Source organism: Oncorhynchus clarkii, chromosome 4 (genome assembly GCF_045791955.1).
Source record: "Oncorhynchus clarkii lewisi isolate Uvic-CL-2024 chromosome 4, UVic_Ocla_1.0, whole genome shotgun sequence".
Taxonomy (NCBI): Eukaryota; Metazoa; Chordata; class Actinopteri; order Salmoniformes; family Salmonidae; genus Oncorhynchus; species Oncorhynchus clarkii.
This window is the reverse complement of record NC_092150.1, coordinates 28,635,062-28,656,965: the sequence shown is the minus strand read 5'-3', so window position 1 is coordinate 28,656,965 and position 21,904 is coordinate 28,635,062. Positions and strand designations below refer to the sequence as shown.

The following is a 21,904-nucleotide window of genomic DNA, read 5'->3' as shown; positions in this document are numbered from 1 at the left end:
AAGGATGTAATGACTCGTAATATGCTGTTTTCTGTACAATATGTGTTTAATTTGGTGTTCCACCAAATGTCCAAATGATTCTGCTACAGCTGAAGTGATCACTGCAGTGTGGTTCCTGCAGTGTTTTATTTGTTGAATTTTTTTATTTCACCTTTATTTAACCAGGTAGGCTAGTTGAGAACAAGTTCTCATTTGCAACTGCGACCTGGCCAAGATAAAGCATAGCAGTGTGAACAGACAACACAGAGTTACACATGTGGTTCCTGCACTGCAGCGTGGTTCCTGCAGCGTGGTTCCTGCAGCGTGGTTCCTGCAGCGTGGTTCCTGCAGCGTGGTTCCTGCAGCGTGGTTCCTGCAGTGTGGTTCCTGCAGTGTGGTTCCTGCACTGCAGCGTGGTTCCTGCACTGCAGTGGGGTTCCTGCACTGCAGTGGGGTTCCTGCACTGCAGCGTGGTTCCTGCACTGCAGCGTGGTTCCTGCACTGCAGTGGGGTTCCTGCACTGCAGCGTGGTTCCTGCACTGCAGCGTGGTTCCTGCAGCGTGGTTCCTGCAGCGTGGTTCCTGCAGCGTGGTTCCTGCAGCGTGGTTCCTGCAGGAATACCTGACATGATGACTCCTTGCTGTCCCCAGTCCACCTGACTGTGCTGCTGCTCCAGTTTCAACTATTCTGCCTTATTATTATTCGACCATGCTGGTCATTTATGAACATTTGAACATCTTGACCATGTTTTGTTATAATGTCCACCCGGCACAGCCAGAAGAGGACTGGCCACCCCACATAGCCTGGTTCCTCTCTAGGTTTCTTCCTAGGTTTTGGCCTTTCTAGGGAGTTTTTCCTAGCCACCGTGCTTCTACACCTGCATTGCTTGCTCTTTGGGGTTTTAGGCTGGGTTTCTGTACAGCACTTTGAGATATCAGCTGATGTACGAAGGGCTATATAAATACATTTGATTTGATTTGATTTGGTTCCTGCAGCGTGGTTCCTGCAGCGTGGTTCCTGCAGCGTGGTTACTGCAGCGTGGTTCCTGCAGCGTGGTTCCTGCAGCGTGGTTCCTGCAGCGTGGTTCCTGCAGTGGGGGATATTTCAAACTGACAGCATCTGAGAATCTGAAGGAGACTACGAGTCACTGTGATTACCCTAGGGAGATGGTGACTCAAAAGAAACAGTTTGAGTTCTGAGAACGAAAAAACACAAATCCCCGGGATTTTTCATTCAGAGCAAATTCCCAGAAGGTGGATTTGAACCAACCATGTTATGGCCTTTTTTCTTCCCTCTTGCCATAATGTAAAAAATGTATCCCCAAACACTCAGACATATTGCATTGCTCAAACAATCAAGACTTTCATTTGCCTGCTGCTGTCAGCTCAGTGAACTATTACCCTGTAACTGTAACTGTGCCTCAACCAAAGCCTTTGATATTACTGAGCACTATAAAACATGTCAAGCAGCAAACCCATGTTCTGGGGTCAAAGAGCACTGTGCAAAGGCTTGGTGTGTGGGTCACAGTCTGTTTTATCAGTACAGTGGAGATAGCCGTGGATGTTTGGAGCGTGGCTGACTCTTGGCCTCCAGCTGCCTGTGTGGATGACATGCTGCTGCTGGATAAGAGGTCCCCCTGCCTTCCTGCTAAAGGCTGCATGTCTTAAACAGCGCTTCACCCAATCTCTGAGCCCTGCTCTGTTTCCTGTCATTTAACACACAACACGATAGGCTGTAGCTTGCCAACTTTCCCTCATTTCCCTTCATTGAGCGATAAGGAAGAGACCCAACTCCCAAGTCTATTGTAAGTGAGAGGTTAAGGTATGAGCTGTGGCAGTAGCAGCAATTCAGTGGTCCCACTTATAGGATGTGTTATGACTAGCCTTGCTAGCCAAGCTAAAACACATGATGGGGAATAACCCTTTTGTTAATCTCAGTCCCAGTTGTCGGAATATGATGACTAAACCCCTTTGGCTCATCCAGCTGTCAGTGGTGCTAATGAATTGCGATGTGCGATCCCGTTTTGATAATGACAGTGTCGTGTACACCGTTGTTTCTGTCTGAGCCTGCCTGGCACGCCACTCGTTCATACTCTCCTTCTACCCAGCCCTGTCTTCCACTTTCTCCATCCCTCTCTCATCTCAGCGTCTCTCACACCCACACCATCAAGTGTAAATCATAGGGGATGAAGTGACATCTGTCTGTCTGGTTATCTGGGCTGGTAGATTAATAGCAGGGTGGAGTGTATAATGTAAAGTATAATAAGCCAAACAGCGGAATGCATAGCATTTTATATAACGCGCCAAGAGGGCTGGAATGTCCCGAGGTCTGCGACCAGCGGAACGGAACAGCTGTGCTTCCTGCAATCTTCTGAATTCCTGCTCCTGCAATCTTCTGAATTCCTGCTCGTCCTCCTGCTGCTCCTCCTCCCACTCACTGCTCGGGTTAACTGTGCAGAAGCATGTGCTCTCATTTTATAGGAGGGCATGAGCATGGAGAAGAAGCATGGAGAATGGGGGTCATTGGCTGTGTTTGAAGTAGTTGGGTGGTGTCAGTAGTGGTTGGTTTGATCGTTGGCTCAGTAAACAGAGATGAGACCGCCTCTGTAGTGTGGTCGGCTGTCTCTTGCCTGTTTAGTGTGGTAGACTAGACTGTCTCATGCCTCCTGGGACCCAGAGAGGGGAACAAAGCCAGAGTGAGTGAAGCCCTGTGAGGGGGTACCGAGCCAGGCAGGTTTCACCAGGCCACACTCCAGCCCAGGCAGAACCTCAGACGTCTGGGGGGGGGGCCTGTTTCCCGTAACTCTGTGTTTTGTCATTGCCCCAGGGCTGAGTTTAAGCAGGTATGGAAACACTCTCTCAGACATGCCCAGAGGGTAGAGGTGTGGGTATAAAGCATATATTTGAGAAAAGGTCTGAAACGACTTTGTCTCTTTACGCTGCACAGTGGACATGGTGTTGAGAGAAGTAAATCAAATGGGACTCATAACTTAATGTAGAAATGTCACAGTATGCACAGTAGCCACAAACAAACTCGCACACAAGTGACGTTGGTCCAATTGTATTTACAAAAGATCTCAATGATCCCAAAACCAATGTAACACAGATTCGTGAGGTGTTTGGCTGTGCTCAGGTGATTAATGACTCTGATTGGCAGACCTCCATCACATTCTTCACAGTCATGATTATAACCGCTAATCTGAGAATCTGAAATCAATTCAATTGTTCTACGTTGGGCAATGGCTCTTACTTGTGTCAGCACATTGGTAGGGCCTACGGCTGTTTGTAGCAATGGTATTTAAGTGAAAAATTCCCTCTTACCCCCATCTGTTATGTCCAGATGGTTCTGTGAGGGGCGGGAGCTACACAACTGTCCTGACGTCCAGATCTGGAGGGATGGTGACCTGTACACGCTGATGATCGCTGAGGCCTTCGAGGAAGACACGGGGCGCTACACCTGCGTTGCCTCCAACAGTCTCGGCGCTGACAACACCTCGGCAGAGGTCTACATCGAGGGTGAGTGCATAGCAGTGGAGGCTGCCGAGGGGAGAATGGCCCATAATAATGGCTGGAAAGGAGCAGACGGAATGGCATCATACACATGGTTTCCACTAATTCTGCTCCAGCCATTACCAGGAGCCCGTCCTCCCCAATTAAGGTGCCACCAACCTCCTGTGGTGCATCGGTACAACTTCTCCAATATATCTGGTCTCACTGTCAAACAAATGAATGTCATTTGAATTCATGTAAACTCTCCACTAAAAGGTCTCTGTTTCCCCGTCTCTCTGTACCTCTGTTTAGGTGCTTCATCTTCAGACTCAGAAGGAGAAGGATCTTTGACAAATTCCAGATCAGGAGTCATGCCTCAGTACGTGTGTGTGCCTCCGTGCGTGTGTGTGTGCGAGTGTCTCAGCATGACCCTCTCTCCACCCCTCACCTTGTGAGCCTTAACCCCTTCCTAACTCTGTGGTAGGGTCCAGGTTAGCTGGGCCCTCCAGGTGGTAATCAGGCTAGCTGCCTGCTCTAATTTAACTAGACCTATAAACCCCTATAATGACCTTTCTTACCCTGGCCAGTGAAACTCTGGCTCATTTAGATAATGAGAGGTCCCCATGGGTTAATATGGTAAAGGCTGCCTGCCCTGGTCCTGAAAGCTTATACAGGCCTTCTCCCTCCCTCCCTCTCTCTCTCTTTCTCTCTTCATATATGTACATTTATTTTTGTGCTACATTGGTATTGATTACTGCGTTGTTGGGCTTGGAGCTTGTAAGACAGGCATTTCACTGTACTTGTGCACGTGACATTAAGAACTCAACTCATTCACTCAGTTTCTTTACCTATGACCTATTTCTGTAATATAATCAATTCAATTCAAAAGTCTTTATTGGCATGGGAAACATATTTGTACATGGCCAAAGTAAGTGAAATAGATAATAGACAAAAGTGAAATAAACAATGAACAGTAAACATTACACTCACAAAAGTTCCAAAGGAATAGAGACATTTCATGTCATATTAAGACTATATACAGTGTTGCAAATAGTGAAAGTACAAAAGGGAAAATAAATAAACATAAATATGGGTTGTATTTACAATGGTGTTTGGTCTTCTCTGGTTGCCCTTTTCTTGTGGCAACAGGTCACAAATCTTGCTGCTGTGATGGCACACTGTGGTATTTCACCCAAACACAAATTGGATTTGTTTTCAAATTCTTTGTGGGTCTGTGTAATCTGAGGGAAATATGTGTCTCTAATATGGTCATACATTGGGCAGGAGGTTAGGAAGTGCAGCTCAGTTTCCACCTCATTTTGTGGGCAGTGTGCATATAGCCTGTCTTCTCTTGAGAGCCAGGTCTGCCTACGGCGGCCTTTCTCAATAGCAAGGCTATGCTCACTGAGTCTGTATATAGTCAAAGCTTTCCTTAAGTTTGGGTCAGTCACAGTGGTCAGGTATTCTGCCACTGTGTACTCTCTGTTTAGGGCAAAATAGCATTCAAGTTTGCTCTGTTTTTTTGTTAATTCTTTCCAATGTGTCAAGTAATTATCTTTTTGTTCCTTTTTGTTCCTTGGTTCCTCATCTCATATTATTTCGCGTTCTTATCTTTCTCTGTCATTGTCTCTCTGTATCTCTCTGTGTATTTCCCAACTCTCCCTCTGCCTTCATTCTCTCTTCTGTTCACACATTAACATCTTGGCTCTCACTCTCAGTGACATCATCTTAGTCCTTGTGGGGGGCATTTTCATAGGCTCCAAAGTCATTTATAAGGTGCAAACTGCCCACTTTGTGTGTCTATCGAATTAGACGTGTGAGAGCAGACCATTATTGCAAAGAGCGAGCAATAAGTAAAGAGTATTTAGTAGTGAAATGTGTTTTAGACATCAACATCTTTATTATCTCAGATTATGTGATACGTTAACTGCACTGTTTTGTTCTCTCTCTCTAAATGGCCACTCGGTCAGCGTGTGGACATCTCTGAGGAACGGACCTAATACGGTGTCTGTTTCAGGTCCCAGAAGAAGACAACTTCAATCTCCCTGTCCATTCATTCACCTTCACCCACGAGCCCCGAGGCCGTACCGCACCGCTTCACCCTGGTCCAGCCCCTATCTGCACCTCAACACCGGGTAGGACACACACACACACACACACACACGCACACACACACACACACACACACACACACACACACACACACACACAGCAGTATACGATCTGTCTTAAAATTGAAAACACAAGAAAACACAACAATTTCTCAAGGTGGATGTTGATGGTCAGATGATCTTATCCTCCAGATGCGGAGTCCAGTTTCTTCACTACATGGTGATGGTTCTGTCACAGCGCCCCCTATCTTCACCAAGGTACGACTACATCTGGAATTATGGCAAAGTTATGCATCACACACACATATGTGCAGACAATTGCATGCTCCATCTCCCTGGAATAACACAGGATAGGACAGTGTCTTTCCCTGGCGGGGGCCAGATAAAACATTACAGTTAGACGAAGGGCCGGAGCGCTCCTGTCTCCTGGTTTAACTGTTCTGGAACCCACACCTCTTCCCCTCCTCTCCCCCAGCCCACCTCGGGCCATGCGTCGGGTTGTGTGTGTGTGATGGTGGCATGTAAGTGGCAGAGCATCAAACAGGAGAGTTTCACTCCCATCCATCCCTGAAGACTACATTTTCCAGTTCATTACTGAAAGACATTTGTTTGTCTTCACCCCCTCCTCCAGGAGCTGAAGGGCTTTAATCATCTCAACAAGTGGGTGAAGTCAGGGGTGTGATGTCACCCTGGCTGTCACGCTGTCACACACACACACACACACACACACACACACACACACACACACACACACACACACACACACACACACACACACACACGCACACACACGCACACACACGCACACACACGCACACACACATACTGTAGACAAACACATACACATTCACACACGAACAGTCGCACATAGAGTCGTAAACACACGCACACACACATATTCCACCCAGGTCGTCCCAAAATATACAGACACACACTCACGCATGACCTCCTCCACACACAAAGAGGGAGTTTCAGTTGCTGATAGATGAGTCCTTTCACTGTGAGACTTGTTGACTGTTTGGAGAGGTAACACAATGCTGCCTTGGCCTCTCAATGGATGGCTTCCTGCCTCTCTGACTGCAACACTAGAAGCCGTCACAGGATTGTCTGGAGAAGAGCCCTGCTCTGTCCTTTAGTGAAACCGAGTGCTGTAAATGGGGACAGTGTCTGCTGGCCTCCCACTCCACAGTGTGGTGTTCTGTTCTGCTCACTGACACTGTATTGTCATCTTCCTCTACGTCTTCATTAATTCCCTTCTCTCCCACTTTCTTACCCTTTCTTCCTTCCCGTCTCTTTCTCCTCCTCTCTCTCTCATGTGTCTACCCCGGACCCTTTCTCCTCCTCTCTCTCTCATGTGTCTACCCCGGACCCTTTCTCCTCCTCTCTCTCTCTCATGTGTCTACCCCGGACCCTTTCTCCTCCTCTCTCACTCATGTGTCAACCCCGGACCCTTTCTCCTCCTCTCTCTCTCTCATGTGTCTACCCCGGACCCTTTCTCCTCCTCTCTCTCTCTCATGTGTCTACCCCGGATCCTTTCTCCTCCTCTCTCTCTCATGTGTCAACCCCGGACCCTTTCTCCTCCTCTCTCTCTCTCATGTGTCTACCCCGGACCCTTTCTCCTCCTCTCTCTCTCATGTGTCAACCCCGGACCCTTTCTCCTCCTCTCTCTCTCTCATGTGTCAACCCCGGACCCTTTCTCCTCCTCTCTCTCTCATGTGTCAACCCCGGACCCTTTCTCCTCCTCTCTCTCTCTCATGTGTCAACCCCGGACCCTTTCTCCTCCTCTCTCTCTCTCATGTGTCTACCCCGGACCCTTTCTCCTCCTCTCTCACTCATGTGTCAACCCCGGACCCTTTCTCCTCCTCTCTCTCTCTCATGTGTCTACCCCGGACCCTTTCTCCTCCTCTCTCTCTCTCATGTGTCTACCCCGGACCCTTTCTCCTCCTCTCTCACTCATGTGTCAACCCCGGACCCTTTCTCCTCCTCTCTCTCTCTCATGTGTCTACCCCGGACCCTTTCTCCTCCTCTCTCTCTCTCATGTGTCAACCCCGGACCCTTTCTCCTCCTCTCTCTCTCATGTGTCAACCCCGGACCCTTTCTCCTCCTCTCTCTCTCTCATGTGTCTACCCCGGACCCTTTCTCCTCCTCTCTCACTCATGTGTCTACCCCGGACCCTTTCTCCTCCTCTCTCTCTCTCATGTGTCAACCCCGGACCCTTTCTCCTCCTCTCTCTCTCATGTGTCAACCCCGGACCCTTTCTCCTCCTCTCTCTCTCATGTGTCTACCCCGGACCCTTTCTCCTCCTCTCTCTCTCATGTGTCAACCCCGGACCCTTTCTCCTCCTCTCTCTCTCTCATGTGTCTACCCCGGACCCTTTCTCCTCCTCTCTCTCTCATGTGTCTACCCCGGACCCTTTCTCCTCCTCTCTCTCTCATGTGTCAACCCCGGACCCTTTCTCCTCCTCTCTCTCTCTCATGTGTCAACCCCGGACCCTTTCTCCTCCTCTCTCTCTCTCATGTGTCTACCCCGGACCCTTTCTCCTCCTCTCTCTCTCTCATGTGTCTACCCCGGACCCTTTCTCCTCCTCTCTCTCTCATGTGTCAACCCCGGACCCTTTCTCCTCCTCTCTCTCTCTCATGTGTCTACCCCGGACCCTTTCTCCTCCTCTCTCTCTCTCATGTGTCAACCCCGGACCCTTTCTCCTCCTCTCTCTCTCATGTGTCAACCCCGGACCCTTTCTCCTCCTCTCTCTCTCATGTGTCTACCCCGGACCCTTTCTCCTCCTCTCTCTCTCTCATGTGTCAACCCCGGACCCTTTCTCCTCCTCTCTCTCTCATGTGTCAACCCCGGACCCTTTCTCCTCCTCTCTCTCTCTCATGTGTCTACCCCGGACCCTTTCTCCTCCTCTCTCTCTCTCATGTGTCAACCCCGGACCCTTTCTCCTCCTCTCTCTCTCTCATGTGTCTACCCCGGACCCTTTCTCCTCCTCTCTCTCTCTCATGTGTCTACCCCGGACCCTTTCTCCTCCTCTCTCTCTCTCATGTGTCTACCCCGGACCCTTTCTCCTCCTCTCTCTCTCTCATGTGTCAACCCCGGACCCTTTCTCCTCCTCTCTCTCTCTCATGTGTCTACCCCGGACCCTTTCTCCTCCTCTCTCTCTCTCATGTGTCTACCCCGGACCCTTTCTCCTCCTCTCTCTCTCTCATGTGTCTACCCCGGACCCTTTCTCCTCCTCTCTCTCTCTCATGTGTCAACCCCGGACCCTTTCTCCTCCTCTCTCTCTCTCATGTGTCTACCCCGGACCCTTTCTCCTCCTCTCTCTCTCATGTGTCTACCCCGGACCCTTTCTCCTCCTCTCTCTCTCTCATGTGTCTACCCCGGACCCTTTCTCCTCCTCTCTCTCTCTCATGTGTCTACCCCGGACCCTTTCTCCTCCTCTCTCTCTCTCATGTGTCTACCCCGGACCCTTTCTCCTCCTCTCTCTCTCTCATGTGTCTACCCCGGACCCTTTCTCCTCCTCTCTCTCTCTCATGTGTCTACCCCGGACCCTTTCTCCTCCTCTCTCTCTCATGTGTCAACCCCGGACCCTTTCTCCTCCTCTCTCTCTCTCATGTGTCAACCCCGGACCCTTTCTCCTCCTCTCTCTCTCATGTGTCAACCCCGGACCCTTTCTCCTCCTCTCTCTCTCTCATGTGTCTACCCCGGACCCTTTCTCCTCCTCTCTCTCTCTCATGTGTCTACCCCGGACCCTTTCTCCTCCTCTCTCTCTCTCATGTGTCTACCCCGGACCCTTTCTCCTCCTCTCTCTCTCATGTGTCTACCCCGGACCCTTTCTCCTCCTCTCTCTCTCTCATGTGTCTACCCCGGACCCTTTCTCCTCCTCTCTCTCTCATGTGTCTACCCCGGACCCTTTCTCCTTTACATTCTCTTCTTTACCTCGCCCCCCCATCTCCATTTAATCTATCTCACCTTAATTCTCTCCCTTCCTGCAACTAACTTTCTCTCTCTCTGTCTCTCTCTCTCTCTCTCTCTCTCTCTCTCTCTCTCTCTCTCTCTCTCTCTCTCTCTCTCTCTCTCTCTCTCTCCCCATCCAGCTCTTACAGGATGCCCAGGCGTCAGAGGGTCAGGTGGTGGTTTTGGAGTGCAGGGTTCGAGGCAGTCCTCCTCTGCAGGTCCAGTGGTTCAGACAGGGACAGGTCATCCAGGACTCTCCAGACTTCCGCATCCTGCAGAAAAGTGAGACATTCTCAGTAGAGTCAGAATACTTATTGGTGGTGGCTGGACCCAGAGTTAGACCCACATAGCATCGACGAGTAAAAAAAAAGATTGTGACTTATGAGTCTAACTCCCTCCCTCTCTCTGTTCTTTACCTCCTCTCCCTCGCTTCCTTTGATATCATGTGAAACACAGAGCCACGGTCTGCAGCAGAGCCAGGTAAGAGGAACCTCACTTCCTCCATATGTCATTTTCAGTCATGTTGTTGTCATCAACAATGTCCCGCCATATGTCAACTCCTGTCAGCTCCACCATCCATCCAAACCATCCTCAATCTATCTGTTGTGTCAGTCTGTGCTGTCACTTTTGCACTGGGATGATGTCATCTCCTGTTCACCTGGATTTGATGAAAAAGGGTGTAAGGCCTTAAAACTACAGTCTGGCACAGTAAGAGGGAATCCCTACTAAACTCTGACAGGAGTACACAAACTCTCACACACATATTTACACACAGACTTTTTCCAGTCTGAGATGGTGTGACTAATAAGATACATCAGGTGTTACCGCCAAGGTCTCACAAAAGCCCTGTGAGTCACACTACAGACATCTCTCAACACCTGTCTGTCCTGTCTGTCTGTCTGTCTGTCTGTCTGTCTGTCTGTATGTCTGTCTTTTCCACCTTCCTACATATTCAGAGCGGTGTGTGTGTCAGTCAGTTTGTCTCTCTACCCTCCAACCATGTCTGCTCTTTAGTCTCTTCCTTGGCAGTGAGTCACATCTAACTGTCAGTCTCCTGTCTAACATGTACATACCAGATGTCTAACTGTCTATCATATGTCTGTCTTACCTCCAACTAAAAACATATGGATAGTAAACCTGCCACTATTTTCTGTGGCTCTGTAAATGTCTATTACAGTAAACCTGTCTAAAAGAGTCAGCGTCTGTCTCATTCAAATTTTACACACTTCTCTTTCAGCCATACAACTGTCCTTATACTGACCACCAGAAATATATATATTAGTTGTTAGCTGTAACACTGTGTCACTGCTACCACAGTGATTTGATGAGAATTGTAATTGTTTCTTCCAGAGGAGATATGTACGCTGGTGATAGCTGAGGCCTTCCCTGACGATGGAGGTCAGTTCTGCTGCACTGCAACCAACCTTTACGGCTCCGTCAGCAGCACAGCCCAACTCTCTGTTACTGGAGGGGCCTTCAACACTCCCACAGGTGAGTTACCATCATTATTGTATTCACAGTTACAGAATATGTACCATCAGGACAGCTTGTATAACTTGTAGCAACTTATAGGTGAATTTGCCTTTAGTGTAATTGACTTGGCACAGTTGGCACAGTGTTTATGCAGAGTTTTGGTACTGTACAGTGCATTCGGGAAAGTATTCAGACCCTTTGACTTTTTCCACATTTTGTTACAGCCTTATTCTAAAATTGATTAAATTGTTTTTTTTGCTCATCAATCTACACACAATATCCCATAATGACAAAGCAAAAACAGGTTTGTAGACATTTTTTGGGGAAAAAACTCAAACTGAAATATCACGTTTACATAAGTATTCAGACCCTTTACTCAGTACTTCTTGGGTATGACGCTACAAGTTTGGCACACCTGTATTTGGGGAGTTTCTACCATTCTTCTCTGCAGATCCTCACAAGCTCTGTCAGTTTGGATGGAGAGAGTTGCTGCACAGCTATTTTCAGGTCTCTCCAGACATGTTAGATCACGTTCAAGTCCAAGCCCTGGTTGGGCCACTCAAGGACATTCAGAGACTTGTTAAGCACACTGCTGCATTGTCTTGGCTGTGTGCTTAGGGTTGTTGTCCTGTTGGAAAGCAAACCTTCACCCCAGTCTGAGGTCCTCAGCGCTCTGGAGATGGTTTTCATCAAGGATCTCTCTGTACTTTGCTCCGCTCATCATTCCCTTGATCCTGACAAGTCTCCCAGTCCCTGCAGCTGAAAAACATCCCCACAGCATGATGCTGCCACCACCATGCTTCACCGTAGGGATGGTGCCAGGTTTCCTCCAGACGTGACGCTCGGCATTCAGACTTTAGGTGCCTTATGGCAAACTCCAAGCGGGCTGTCATGTGCCTTTGACTGAGGAGTGGCTTCTGTCTGGCCACTCTACAATAAATGCTTGATTGGTGGAGTGCTGTAGAGTTGGTTGTCCTTCTGGAAGGTTATCCCATCTCCACAGAGGAACTCTGGAGCTTTGTCAGAGTGACCATCGGGTTCTTTGTCACCTTCCTGTCCAAGGCCCTTCTCCTCCCATTGCTCAGTTTGGCCTGGCGGCCAGCTCTAGGAAGAGTCTTGGTGGTTCCAAACTTCTTCAATTTAAGAATGATGGAGGCCACTGTGTTCTTGGGGACCTTCAATGCCTCAGAAATGTTTTGGTACCCTTCCCCAGATCTGTGCCTCAACACAATCCTGTCTCGGAGCTCTACGGACAATTTCTTTGACCTCATGGCTTGGTTTTTGCTCTGACATGCACTGTCAACTGTGGGACCTTACATTGACAGTTGTGTGCCTTTACAAATCATGTCCAATCAATTGAATTTACCACAGGTGGACTCCGATCAAGTTGTAGAAACATCTCAAGGATGATCAATGGAAACAGGATGCACCTGAGCACAATTTGGAGTCTCGTTGCAAAGGGTCTGAATACTTATGTAAATAAGGTATTTCTGTTTTAAATGTTTTATGCATTTGCAAACATTTCTAAAAAGGTTTTGTCATTATGGGGCCTTATGTGTAGATTGATGAGGATTTTTTTTTATTTAACCCATTTTGGAATAAGGCTGTAACGTAACAAAATGTTGAAAAAGTCAAGGGGTTTGAATACTTTCCGAATGCACTGTACATCTGGTTCAATGACGAGGGCTCGTGTACCTCTGGTTCATGTCAATGGTTACCAATAGGCAGTCAGCCTGGGAGGTCGAGTGGTTTTGGCTCCGACCTGGATCCCTGTGTGGTATTTCCTCTGGTCCTCTTCATTATCCTGGATAATCTTTGATCTATATGAGGATGAGAAGAAAATAAGAGGGGGAGGAGAGGAGGAAGAAATAGGCTAGTTAGGTCGTGAGCACTATATATCTCTGTGGGAGAAGGGAGGAGTGTTTATTCTCTCTGTGTACTCTCAGTTCACCACGCAATCAGAGGAAATCCACAGGCCAAATAAACAGGGATTACATCAAGAGCTCCTCAAGACAAACAGGCTGACTAGACCCAGCTGCTACTTTAGATCACATTCTAACTTAATTTAGAGCTGCCATGTTAGTGGGGTATGTGAGGATGGGGGTTAGCTGGGCTCTGCTGGAGGTAATATTAGTGTACTATGTTAGGAAAAGGGGAGGGGAGGATATGCTAGTGCACTGTGAAGAGGAGGGGGTAGGGCTCTGCTGGGGGTAAACCTCTACTCTCTCCTGGTCTCTCTCCCTCTAGCGGTGTACGAATCGGACAGGGACGGTGTGGCATCCGGCGATAACTCTGTCTTCGAGGATGCCCAGGCCTTCCCCCCACCCCCGCCCACAGAGATCAGCCTATTGGAGGTACCGCCCAAGACCCCACCCAGTGCCAGCGCAGAGGCTTTCCATGTCAACGAGCTGGAGATCTGGCCCAGTGTGTCAGCCCTGCCGCACTCCCACATGTACCCCAACATGGAGGGCCAGCCTCAGCCCTCCTTCGGCCTGCCTCCACCAGAGCCCCGGCCAGACTTCCTAGACCCAGCCAAGATGTCTCCACCCCTGGTGAAGGCAGCCCCTCCGCTGCCCAACAAGCCCAAACTGTGAGTACACCCATTCTGCCATCACCCTTGTCATAGATGATGGCTGATTGAGCCGGCATCATGATTCCCATAGTAAGGGATTGGATTGTTGATCAGGGAGCTGGGTGTTTTCAGCTTTTGAAAGGGGAATCCCAGCATTGAGAACAAAAGCATTCCGGTCTCTTTATGGTGTCAGTGCCATGTCAGTGCTGTGTTTGTGTGCCAGAGATGGCCTGGCTGGCAGCTGCTTTGCGGCTCAAAACGGATCTGTTTGTATGGCTTCTGTTCTGTTGGATGGCTCCTATTGTCTTTGTATGACTCCTGTGTGCACGCCCAGGACCCCTGCTCTGTCTGTATGGCCTCCCTGTAGCCTCCCTGTGTGTATTATAGTGTAGGTAGCGGGTATGATGTCTGTGATGTTACAGGGCTGTAGAGCTTTGATCTTTGGTCTTTGTATGGCTTTTGTATGTTGTTATTTGGGGTGGCAGGTAGGCTAGCGGTTAGAGCGTTGGGCCAGTAACCGAAAGGTTGCTGGATCGTATCCCAGAGCTGACGAGGTAAAAAATCTGTCGTTCTGCCCCTGAACAAAGCAGTTAATCCACTGTTCTCTACGGACATTGTAAATAAGAATTTGTTCTTAACTGACTTGCCTAGATAAATAAAGGTAAAAAAAATTGTGACTGTCCCTGTTCCAGTAGCAATGGTCATCAATGTTTTTTTTTAAATGCAACAGTTAGGAGATGGATGAAGATAATCCAAACTTTTAGGATTTATATAATCCATTAGATATTGACTGAATTAAACGTTCAGTGGCTTAATTGATCAATATAGAGTAGAAACTATTCAAAATACTACCACATTGAAAAAAGTGTGATTTAACAAGGGTCATATGCACACCGATGGGAGATCACTGTTACGCACGTAACAATCACCATTGATAAATACCAACTGTTGTTCACAACCAAACAAATAAAAACATTTCAGAGATGGAAATAGAGGTGCTAGTGTCAGAGATTGAGTACAGCCAAAAGGTTTTATTTGGCTCGCTCAGTTGTAGCTACAAAGAGAGGACCATTAGGACAATGAAGTTGCTTTAGCAATGGCAAATATACTTCACCTGAGTAGACAACACTCACCATTAAGCCGTCCATCCTCAGCGCTAAGCTAACATTGTTGCCACCACATTCAGCAGCTTCGTTTGCGCATCACATAACCTTTTACCTGCACGTAAACAATGGAAACCTTTTCTGTTCAATATAGTTTCAATCGTTTTGGGATGGTGATTTTATGGCGATGTGGGTGCAGTCTATTGGTCCGTTCATATTTGGGAACCCAATGATGGCATCATAGCAAAGAAACACCTCTTGACATCAAGCTGTTGTACAATGGTGTATAGAAATTGTAAGTGTTGCTGTTCATTTTGCTGATGATTTCATCCCAAACATTGGCTCATCGAGGGCTGTGAGATGCCGATTGACAAACTCCCGCTGAAAAGTGCCCGTTGCCAAGAACCCAAGGGTGGATAGCACTTGGATGTGCACAGGAATGGCGCAATAGGCTGAGAGAGGCTGGACTGAGGGCTTGTAGGCCTGTTGTAAGGCAGGTCCTCACCAGACATCACTGGCAACAACGTCGCCTATGGGCACAAACCCACCGTTGCTTGAGTCGCGGTTTTGTTGCGGTTTTGTCGCGGTTTTGTCTCACCAGGGGTGAGTCGCGGTTTTGTCTCACCAGGGGTGATGGTTGGATTCGGCGTCCAAAATGACAAATTTTCGATTGTTATGAAAACTTGAAATCGGCCCTAATTAATCGGCCATTCCGATTAATCTTCGACCTCTAGTTACAACGAGGCCTGTACTCTGGAGTGGGATTGATTTGGAGGTGGAGGGTCCGTCATGGTCTGTCACAGCATCATCGGACTGAGCTTGTTGTCATTGCAGGCAATCTCAACGCTGTGCGTTACAGGGAAGACATCCTCCTCCCTCATGTGGTACCCTTCCTGCAGGCTCATCCTGACATGACCCTCCAGCATGACAATACCACCAGCCATACTGCTCATTCTGTGTGTGATTTCCTGCAAGACAGTAATGTCAGTGTTCTGCCATGGCCAGCAAGAGCCCGGATCTCAATCCCATTGAGCATGTCTGGGACCTGTTGGACCGGAGGGTGATGGCTAGGGCCATTCCCCCCAGAAATGTCCGGGAACTTGCAGGTGCCTTGGTGGAAGAGTGGGGTAACATCTCACAGCAAGAACTGGCAAATCTGGTGCAGTCAATGAGGAGGAGATGCACTGCAGTACTTAATGCAGCTGGTGGCCACACCAGATACTGACTGTTACTTTTGATTTTGACCCCCCCTTTGTTCAGGGACACATTATTAACATGTTATGTTCATACAAATATTTACACGTTAAATTTGCTGAAAATAAACGCAGTTGACAGTGAGAGGACGTTTCTTTTTTTGCAGAGTTTATATACATTTTCTCACTGTATCAGGTATTTTTTTTAAAATATTTTTTGTTAAATAAAGAAAATGATATGTGCATTTGCATAAATATACCAGGCTGGAAACACCAAACACAGGCTCTGTCCACACTTCCAGCATTTACCTTCACTGCATACCTCAACAAGCATGTCAATAGTGTAGCAATATTGAGGTTACTCATATTGATGTTACACAGGAAACGGAAGCCAATTGTTACTTACCTTATTCGTGTGCTGGTTGACAACATGCCTAGTAAAGTTTGCTTAATTATATACCTTTGTCTATCGTGACTACAACACAAAGCATATTGAAACATGGTGGCAGTGGTACTTAAAAGAACCTGGATCTCATCGATGTAAATTAAGAATATATCCCAGGCAGCAGTTTGGAAAAGTGCCGCGTTTACAAGCTAGTCATCGTGCCGAACGCCAACGTTAGCTGGCTATCGTGAGTGACTCTATGCTAACAGCTTGCTGGCTATTGGAGACAAGCAGATTTGTGAGTAGCTAACATTCCATTCTACAAAGAAATCGCCATGGAAAATGCACAGAAACCTCCAGGAAACATAGACTTTGATGATTGTAATTTAGCACTGACCTGGAAAAGATGTAAAGAGGAACTCAATTTGTACATGGCTCTTACCATGGGGGAAAAACCTGATGACTACAAAGTGAAGCTACTGTATTATCTCATTTGGGAAAAAGGCAGAGAGATTTGTGAGACCCTCTGACTTAGAGAACGGTGAGGATGTTCTCTGCATCACACTAGGGCCAAAGTCAGAGAGCATCAACGTGGTGCAGGAGAAAACCACAGACCCCAATGCGGCTCTCTTTATAACCATGCTGGTCAACAAAAAAAGTCAGTCAGATTTCAGCTAGATTGTGGTGCTAGTTGTAATGTTATCCCTGCAAACCTCACAAAAGACAGTCACCTAGAGCCCTACAGTCAGGTATTGGTGATGTATAACAAGAACACTCTGACGCCACTGGGGAAGTGCACACTTAAAGTGATCAATTCACGCAATAAGAAAACCTACCGAGTTGAGTTGATTGTAGTCAACAAGAACGTGCTCAGGCCCATTCTAGGCAGTAAGGCTATCCAGGCAATGGAGTTGATTACTGTGCAGCACCACAACATTCTGGCCATCGAGAAAACAACAGGATCCTGGACTAAAGAGCAAATTAAAAAGGATGTATTCCAGGGAGATGGATGCTTCCCCGACAAACTGAAGCTGGAAGTGGATGAGCGTGAGGAGCCCGTCCAGCTGCCGAAGAGAAGAGTGCCAGTAGCACTATATAAACCACTCAAATAGGAGCTCAGTGGTCTAGAGGAAAGAAGGATGATAAAAGCAGTTGAAAAAAGCACAGATTGAATTAGCAGCCTGATCGTAGTGAAGAAACCGTCTGGGTAACTAAGAGTGTGTCTTGATCCAAAACCTCTCAACAAGGCGCTCAAGAGGAGCCAATACCCACTTCCCACTATTGAAGATGTGCTGCCAGATCTGAACAGAGCACGCATGTTCTCTGTTTGTGATGTAAAAACAGATTTTGGCATGTGGAACTGGAGGAGGAATCAGCTATCTCACCGTGTTCTCTACTCCCATGTGACGCTACAAGTGGCTGCGCATGCCAATGGGAATCAGTCCAGCCCCAGAGACCTTCCAGAGGAAGTTGAACCAGGCAATGTAAGGTCTTCCAGGAGTCAAAATCATTGCAGATGACATCCTGATTGTGGGCGAAGGAGGCAACAGTGAAGCGGCGACTCTGGACCATTTCAAAAACCTGAGAATGCTCCTGGACAGATGCAGGAAGCTCAATATCAAGCTGAATCCGGAGAAGCTGCAGCTCAGGCTGAAGGAAGTGCCCTACATTGGCCACCTGCTAACATCAGAGGGGTTGAAAGTGGACCCAGGAAAAGTGACAGCCATCAGACAGATGCCTAGATGTGCAGGGGATGCAGCGCTTCCTGGGCATGGTCAAATACTTAGCCAAGTTCTGCAGCCACACCACGGAGCTCTGCGAGCCACTGCGACAGCTAACACACAAGGACCCACTGTGGGAGTGGTCAGAGAGACATGAGCAGGCTTTCAATAAAATCAGGGATACCATTGCACAGACCGCTGTGCTGAAATACTACAACCCAACAGAGCAGCGTGTACTACAATGTGATGCTTCAAAGAGTGGGTTAGGAGCAGCCTTGATGCAGAGAGGACAACCAATAGCATACGTCAGCAGAGCCCTGCCAGAGACTGAAAAAGGGTATGCACAGATAGAGAAGGAGCTGCTTGCAGTGGTGTTTGGCATTGAGAGGTTCCACCAACTCACATATGGATGAACTGTGGAAGTGCAGTCAGATCAAAGGCCTCTAGAGAGCATCATGACAAAGCTTCTCCTCAGCGCACCAAAAAGACTAAAATGCATGCTCATGAGATTCCAAAACTACGAGGTCGGTCTCCGATACGTTCCTGGAAAGCATGTGGTGCTGGCCGATACCCTGAGCAGGGCGTACCTCACAGAACAAGACAACAGAGGCCCTGTGGAGGTCGAAGTGGAATCAGTCAATATGATACACTACCACCCTGTGTCAAGCCAGAGACTAAAGGCCATCCAGAGACCCACTGAGCTGGACCGGGAGCTCCAGACACTGAAACATGTTATCCTGCAGGGGTGGCCTGAAATGAAAGAACATGTACCCTTGGAAATAGCCATGTATTTTCACAACAGAGATGAGCTGAGTGTGCAAAATGGAGTTCTCTTTAGAGGTGAGCGAGTCGTTGTGCCTACTGCCCTCAGGTAGGAGATAATGCAGAGAATCCATTCCTCACACATAGGAATCGAGGAATGTCTGAGAAGAGTTTGCGAGTGTGTCTACTGGCTGGGCATGAATGCACAGCTGACAACATACATGTCTGTAAGGTTCTGCTTTTCTTTTCTTAGGCAACCTTGTGTTCTTTTTCTTTGTGTTCTGGAACGTAGCCCTGTCTTTCATTTTTGTTCATTGATTTCACCTGTGTTGGTTTCTCACCTGGTCTCATCAGCTCCCTATTTAGTTTGTATGGTTATGAGGTATTTTTTGTTTTTGACTGCCTACCTGTGTTTGACCATTGCCTGCCTGTGACCACGATTCATGCTTTCTGCGAAGGCTTAATAAACATCTGCCGTGGTCTGCTCGTGAATCTACGTATTTTTCTCACAGAGTATTCGTTACAATGACTCAATGTAGCACCTGCACTGCATGGGGTGTGAAGCAGCAGAAAGAGACGCTGAGACCACACAAAGCATCAAAGAGTCCCTGGGAAAAAATAAGGACTGACCTGTTCCAGTTCAACAACAGGTCACAGTTGATTATCTCTTCAACTTCTGGGAGGTGGACCATTTGGAGAACACACAGTCGAAAACGGTCATTCGAAAACCCTGTCACAAGGAAGACACACTTTGCACACTGTGGGATACCTGACATCCTTTACTCAGACAATGGTCCCTAGTTCTCTTCAGACGAGTTCCAAAGTTTCAGCAAGGCTTGGGACTTTACACACAAAACATTGTCTCTAGGATACCCGCAAAGTAATGGGAAAGTGGAATCGGCAGTGAAAACAGCCAAAAGACTGATGGCAAAAGCAAAGAGAGCCGGTGCTGACCCATACCTGGCCCTGCTGTGTCACAGAAATAGCCTTCACAAGGAACAGACAGCAGCCCTGCCATGGCGCTCATGGGAAGACGTACAAAGACACTATTTATAATGAGCGAAAATCTTCTGGGACCGGTGATGGCAAACTGTCAGCCGGAGAAGTTCAAAGAAAGGCAGCAGAGACAGGCAAAGTACTACGACACCTCTGTTAAGGACCTCACAGAGCTGCAACGAGATGACAGGGTGAGAGTTCAGCCACTCACAGGACAGAAACAGTGGTGGCAGAGGGCCACAGTAGTCAGACCTGTGGAGCAAAGGTCCTACGGGGTTAAGACAGAACAGGAACAAGTCTTCAGGAGGATCATGCGACACCTGAGGAAGAGCAGAGAAATAGAGGAGGACTTCCCCACTGTTGAAGAGCCTGGCACAGATCCAGTAAACAGAGCACCAGCTGACGCCCAGCAGGGTGCTGAACACAACCTAGAGGTGAACGCTGCACCTCAGCAAGAAGATCCTAACATCTCAGGTAAGCACCTCCTGGTGTAATCAACACTCCCCACACAAGGTCTGGTAGGGCCATCCGAAGATCTATACACCTGAAAGACTTTGTGTGAAGGTAAAAATAATAATAATAATGTAATGGACAGTCAGAGACAGTAAACAAACATTCAGTTCACATTCCAGTTTACTACAGGCATGGACTACAAGCCAAAGTTAGGTAGAGTCTGCTTTTGTGGTAAAAAAAAAAAAGAGAACATGTAGCAATATTAATGTTACACAGGAAACGGAAGCCAATTGTTACTTACATTATTCATGTACTGGATGTGCTGTTTGACAACATGCCTAGTAAAGTTTGCTTAATTATATATCTTTGTCTGTCGCGACTACAATACAAAGCATATTGAAACAAATAGCAGGGAAAAATTGGATTAAAAGTCAACACGCCTGGCTCTAGATTACACCTATCTACACATACTTTACATTGTTTGTGAGATCAGACATAAAATCACTATAATCAGAGTGTTCATTTTCGGGAGTTGCTTTCATTTCAGCACATTTCATTTGTAAAGATTTCTGTTTACAAAAACTGTATTAAATTCTAACTTTTTTCAATTCCACCAAAAATCAACACGCATCAATGAAGTTCTCTTTCTTGTGAGGTAACTGTCGAGACGGTGCGTTAAATCCCAGACGAAGGTAACACAACGTATTCCATTGAGCCCATTTCAGCCATTACCGGGGTGTGTCTGACAGGTCATTAAACATTTCCGCGGTCGTAACATTAACGGGTGAAAACAACAGGCAAGAGTATAAAGGAAGTCTTAGGAGTCAAATGAAAGCAGTTAATCCAGAGAGATTGAAGTGGATTTTGCAACCCTCAAACACAGGAAGTAGATGGCTGAAAAAGACCGCTCCACAGGTGGGCGGGGCATGCGCGTTGCTACTTGCTGTTGCTCAGTCAGGTCTGTCTATAGATGGAATTGTATGAAGCTTCTGATCTTGGTTAATTTGATTTAGTGGTTCAGGCATGATATATGTCTTGTACATTAGTGAGGAGGGACGTTATAGTCGTGATGGGGTCTGAGACTGAGGTATTTGTGATGTGGCCTAAGACTGGGCGCATGTGATGCATGAATGTTATGTAGGGCTCATGCTCTGTGCTTTTTGTACATCGCATGTGCATTGTTGCGTTGAGTTTCTGAATCCCCTTTTGGATGCATGTCTCTGTAACACTTACTAAATGTTGACGATGTCCTCTATGCTTCCAGAGCGGCGGGTATAGAGGAGGAGACAGACACTGACAGGTAAACAACAGAAAGGTTGGTCTGGTCTTGGTCTGGTCTGGGTGAGGCTCTCTGGGCGTGATGTGAACGGAGCCCTGTTGTTTGAGTAAAGCTGGGATCAGAACGACGTGTTGACACATTTACATTGTTTCGCTATATTTTGCGCTGTGTCCCGGATTGAGTTTCGGCAAATAGCAGGATCTCCGTAAAGCTGCTTCCTTGAGTGAGTTTTTCCAGAGTAATGACATGGACAGGCTGCCTAAAACAGTTATCTCCCGCCACTGTGAAGCGTGCGGCGGGACAGTGTACTGCGTTGTGCCGTACCCGAGGTTAGATCCTTCTCTGTCCCCTGGTGACCTGTAGAAGTGTTGGCTGACAAACTAAAGCACTGGCCACTCTTGATCTTTAACCTCTGACCTCACGGCAAGGGTCACC

General features: G+C 47.6%; 1 protein-coding gene across 15 annotated transcripts in view; it reads left to right on the top strand.

The window, feature by feature from the left end:
* Nucleotides 1-21,904, top strand: part of LOC139406685 (palladin-like) — a 135,533-nt gene that overhangs the window by 68,276 nt on the left and 45,353 nt on the right. For 6 of the 15 annotated variants that reach the window (XM_071149570.1, XM_071149563.1, XM_071149569.1 and 3 more), the window contains exons 3-11: nucleotides 3,319-3,494; nucleotides 3,780-3,846; nucleotides 5,485-5,602; nucleotides 5,771-5,836; nucleotides 9,673-9,814; nucleotides 9,989-10,012; nucleotides 10,883-11,023; nucleotides 13,253-13,595; nucleotides 21,455-21,490. In XM_071149570.1, coding sequence (XP_071005671.1) covers nucleotides 3,319-3,494; nucleotides 3,780-3,846; nucleotides 5,485-5,602; nucleotides 5,771-5,836; nucleotides 9,673-9,814; nucleotides 9,989-10,012; nucleotides 10,883-11,023; nucleotides 13,253-13,595; nucleotides 21,455-21,490 — 1,113 coding nt within the window. The remainder of the gene's footprint in view (nucleotides 1-3,318; nucleotides 3,495-3,779; nucleotides 3,847-5,484; nucleotides 5,603-5,770; nucleotides 5,837-9,672; nucleotides 9,815-9,988; nucleotides 10,013-10,882; nucleotides 11,024-13,252; nucleotides 13,596-21,454; nucleotides 21,491-21,904) is intronic. The other 9 variants (XM_071149574.1, XM_071149566.1, XM_071149573.1 and 6 more) reach the window with 3 other exon arrangements.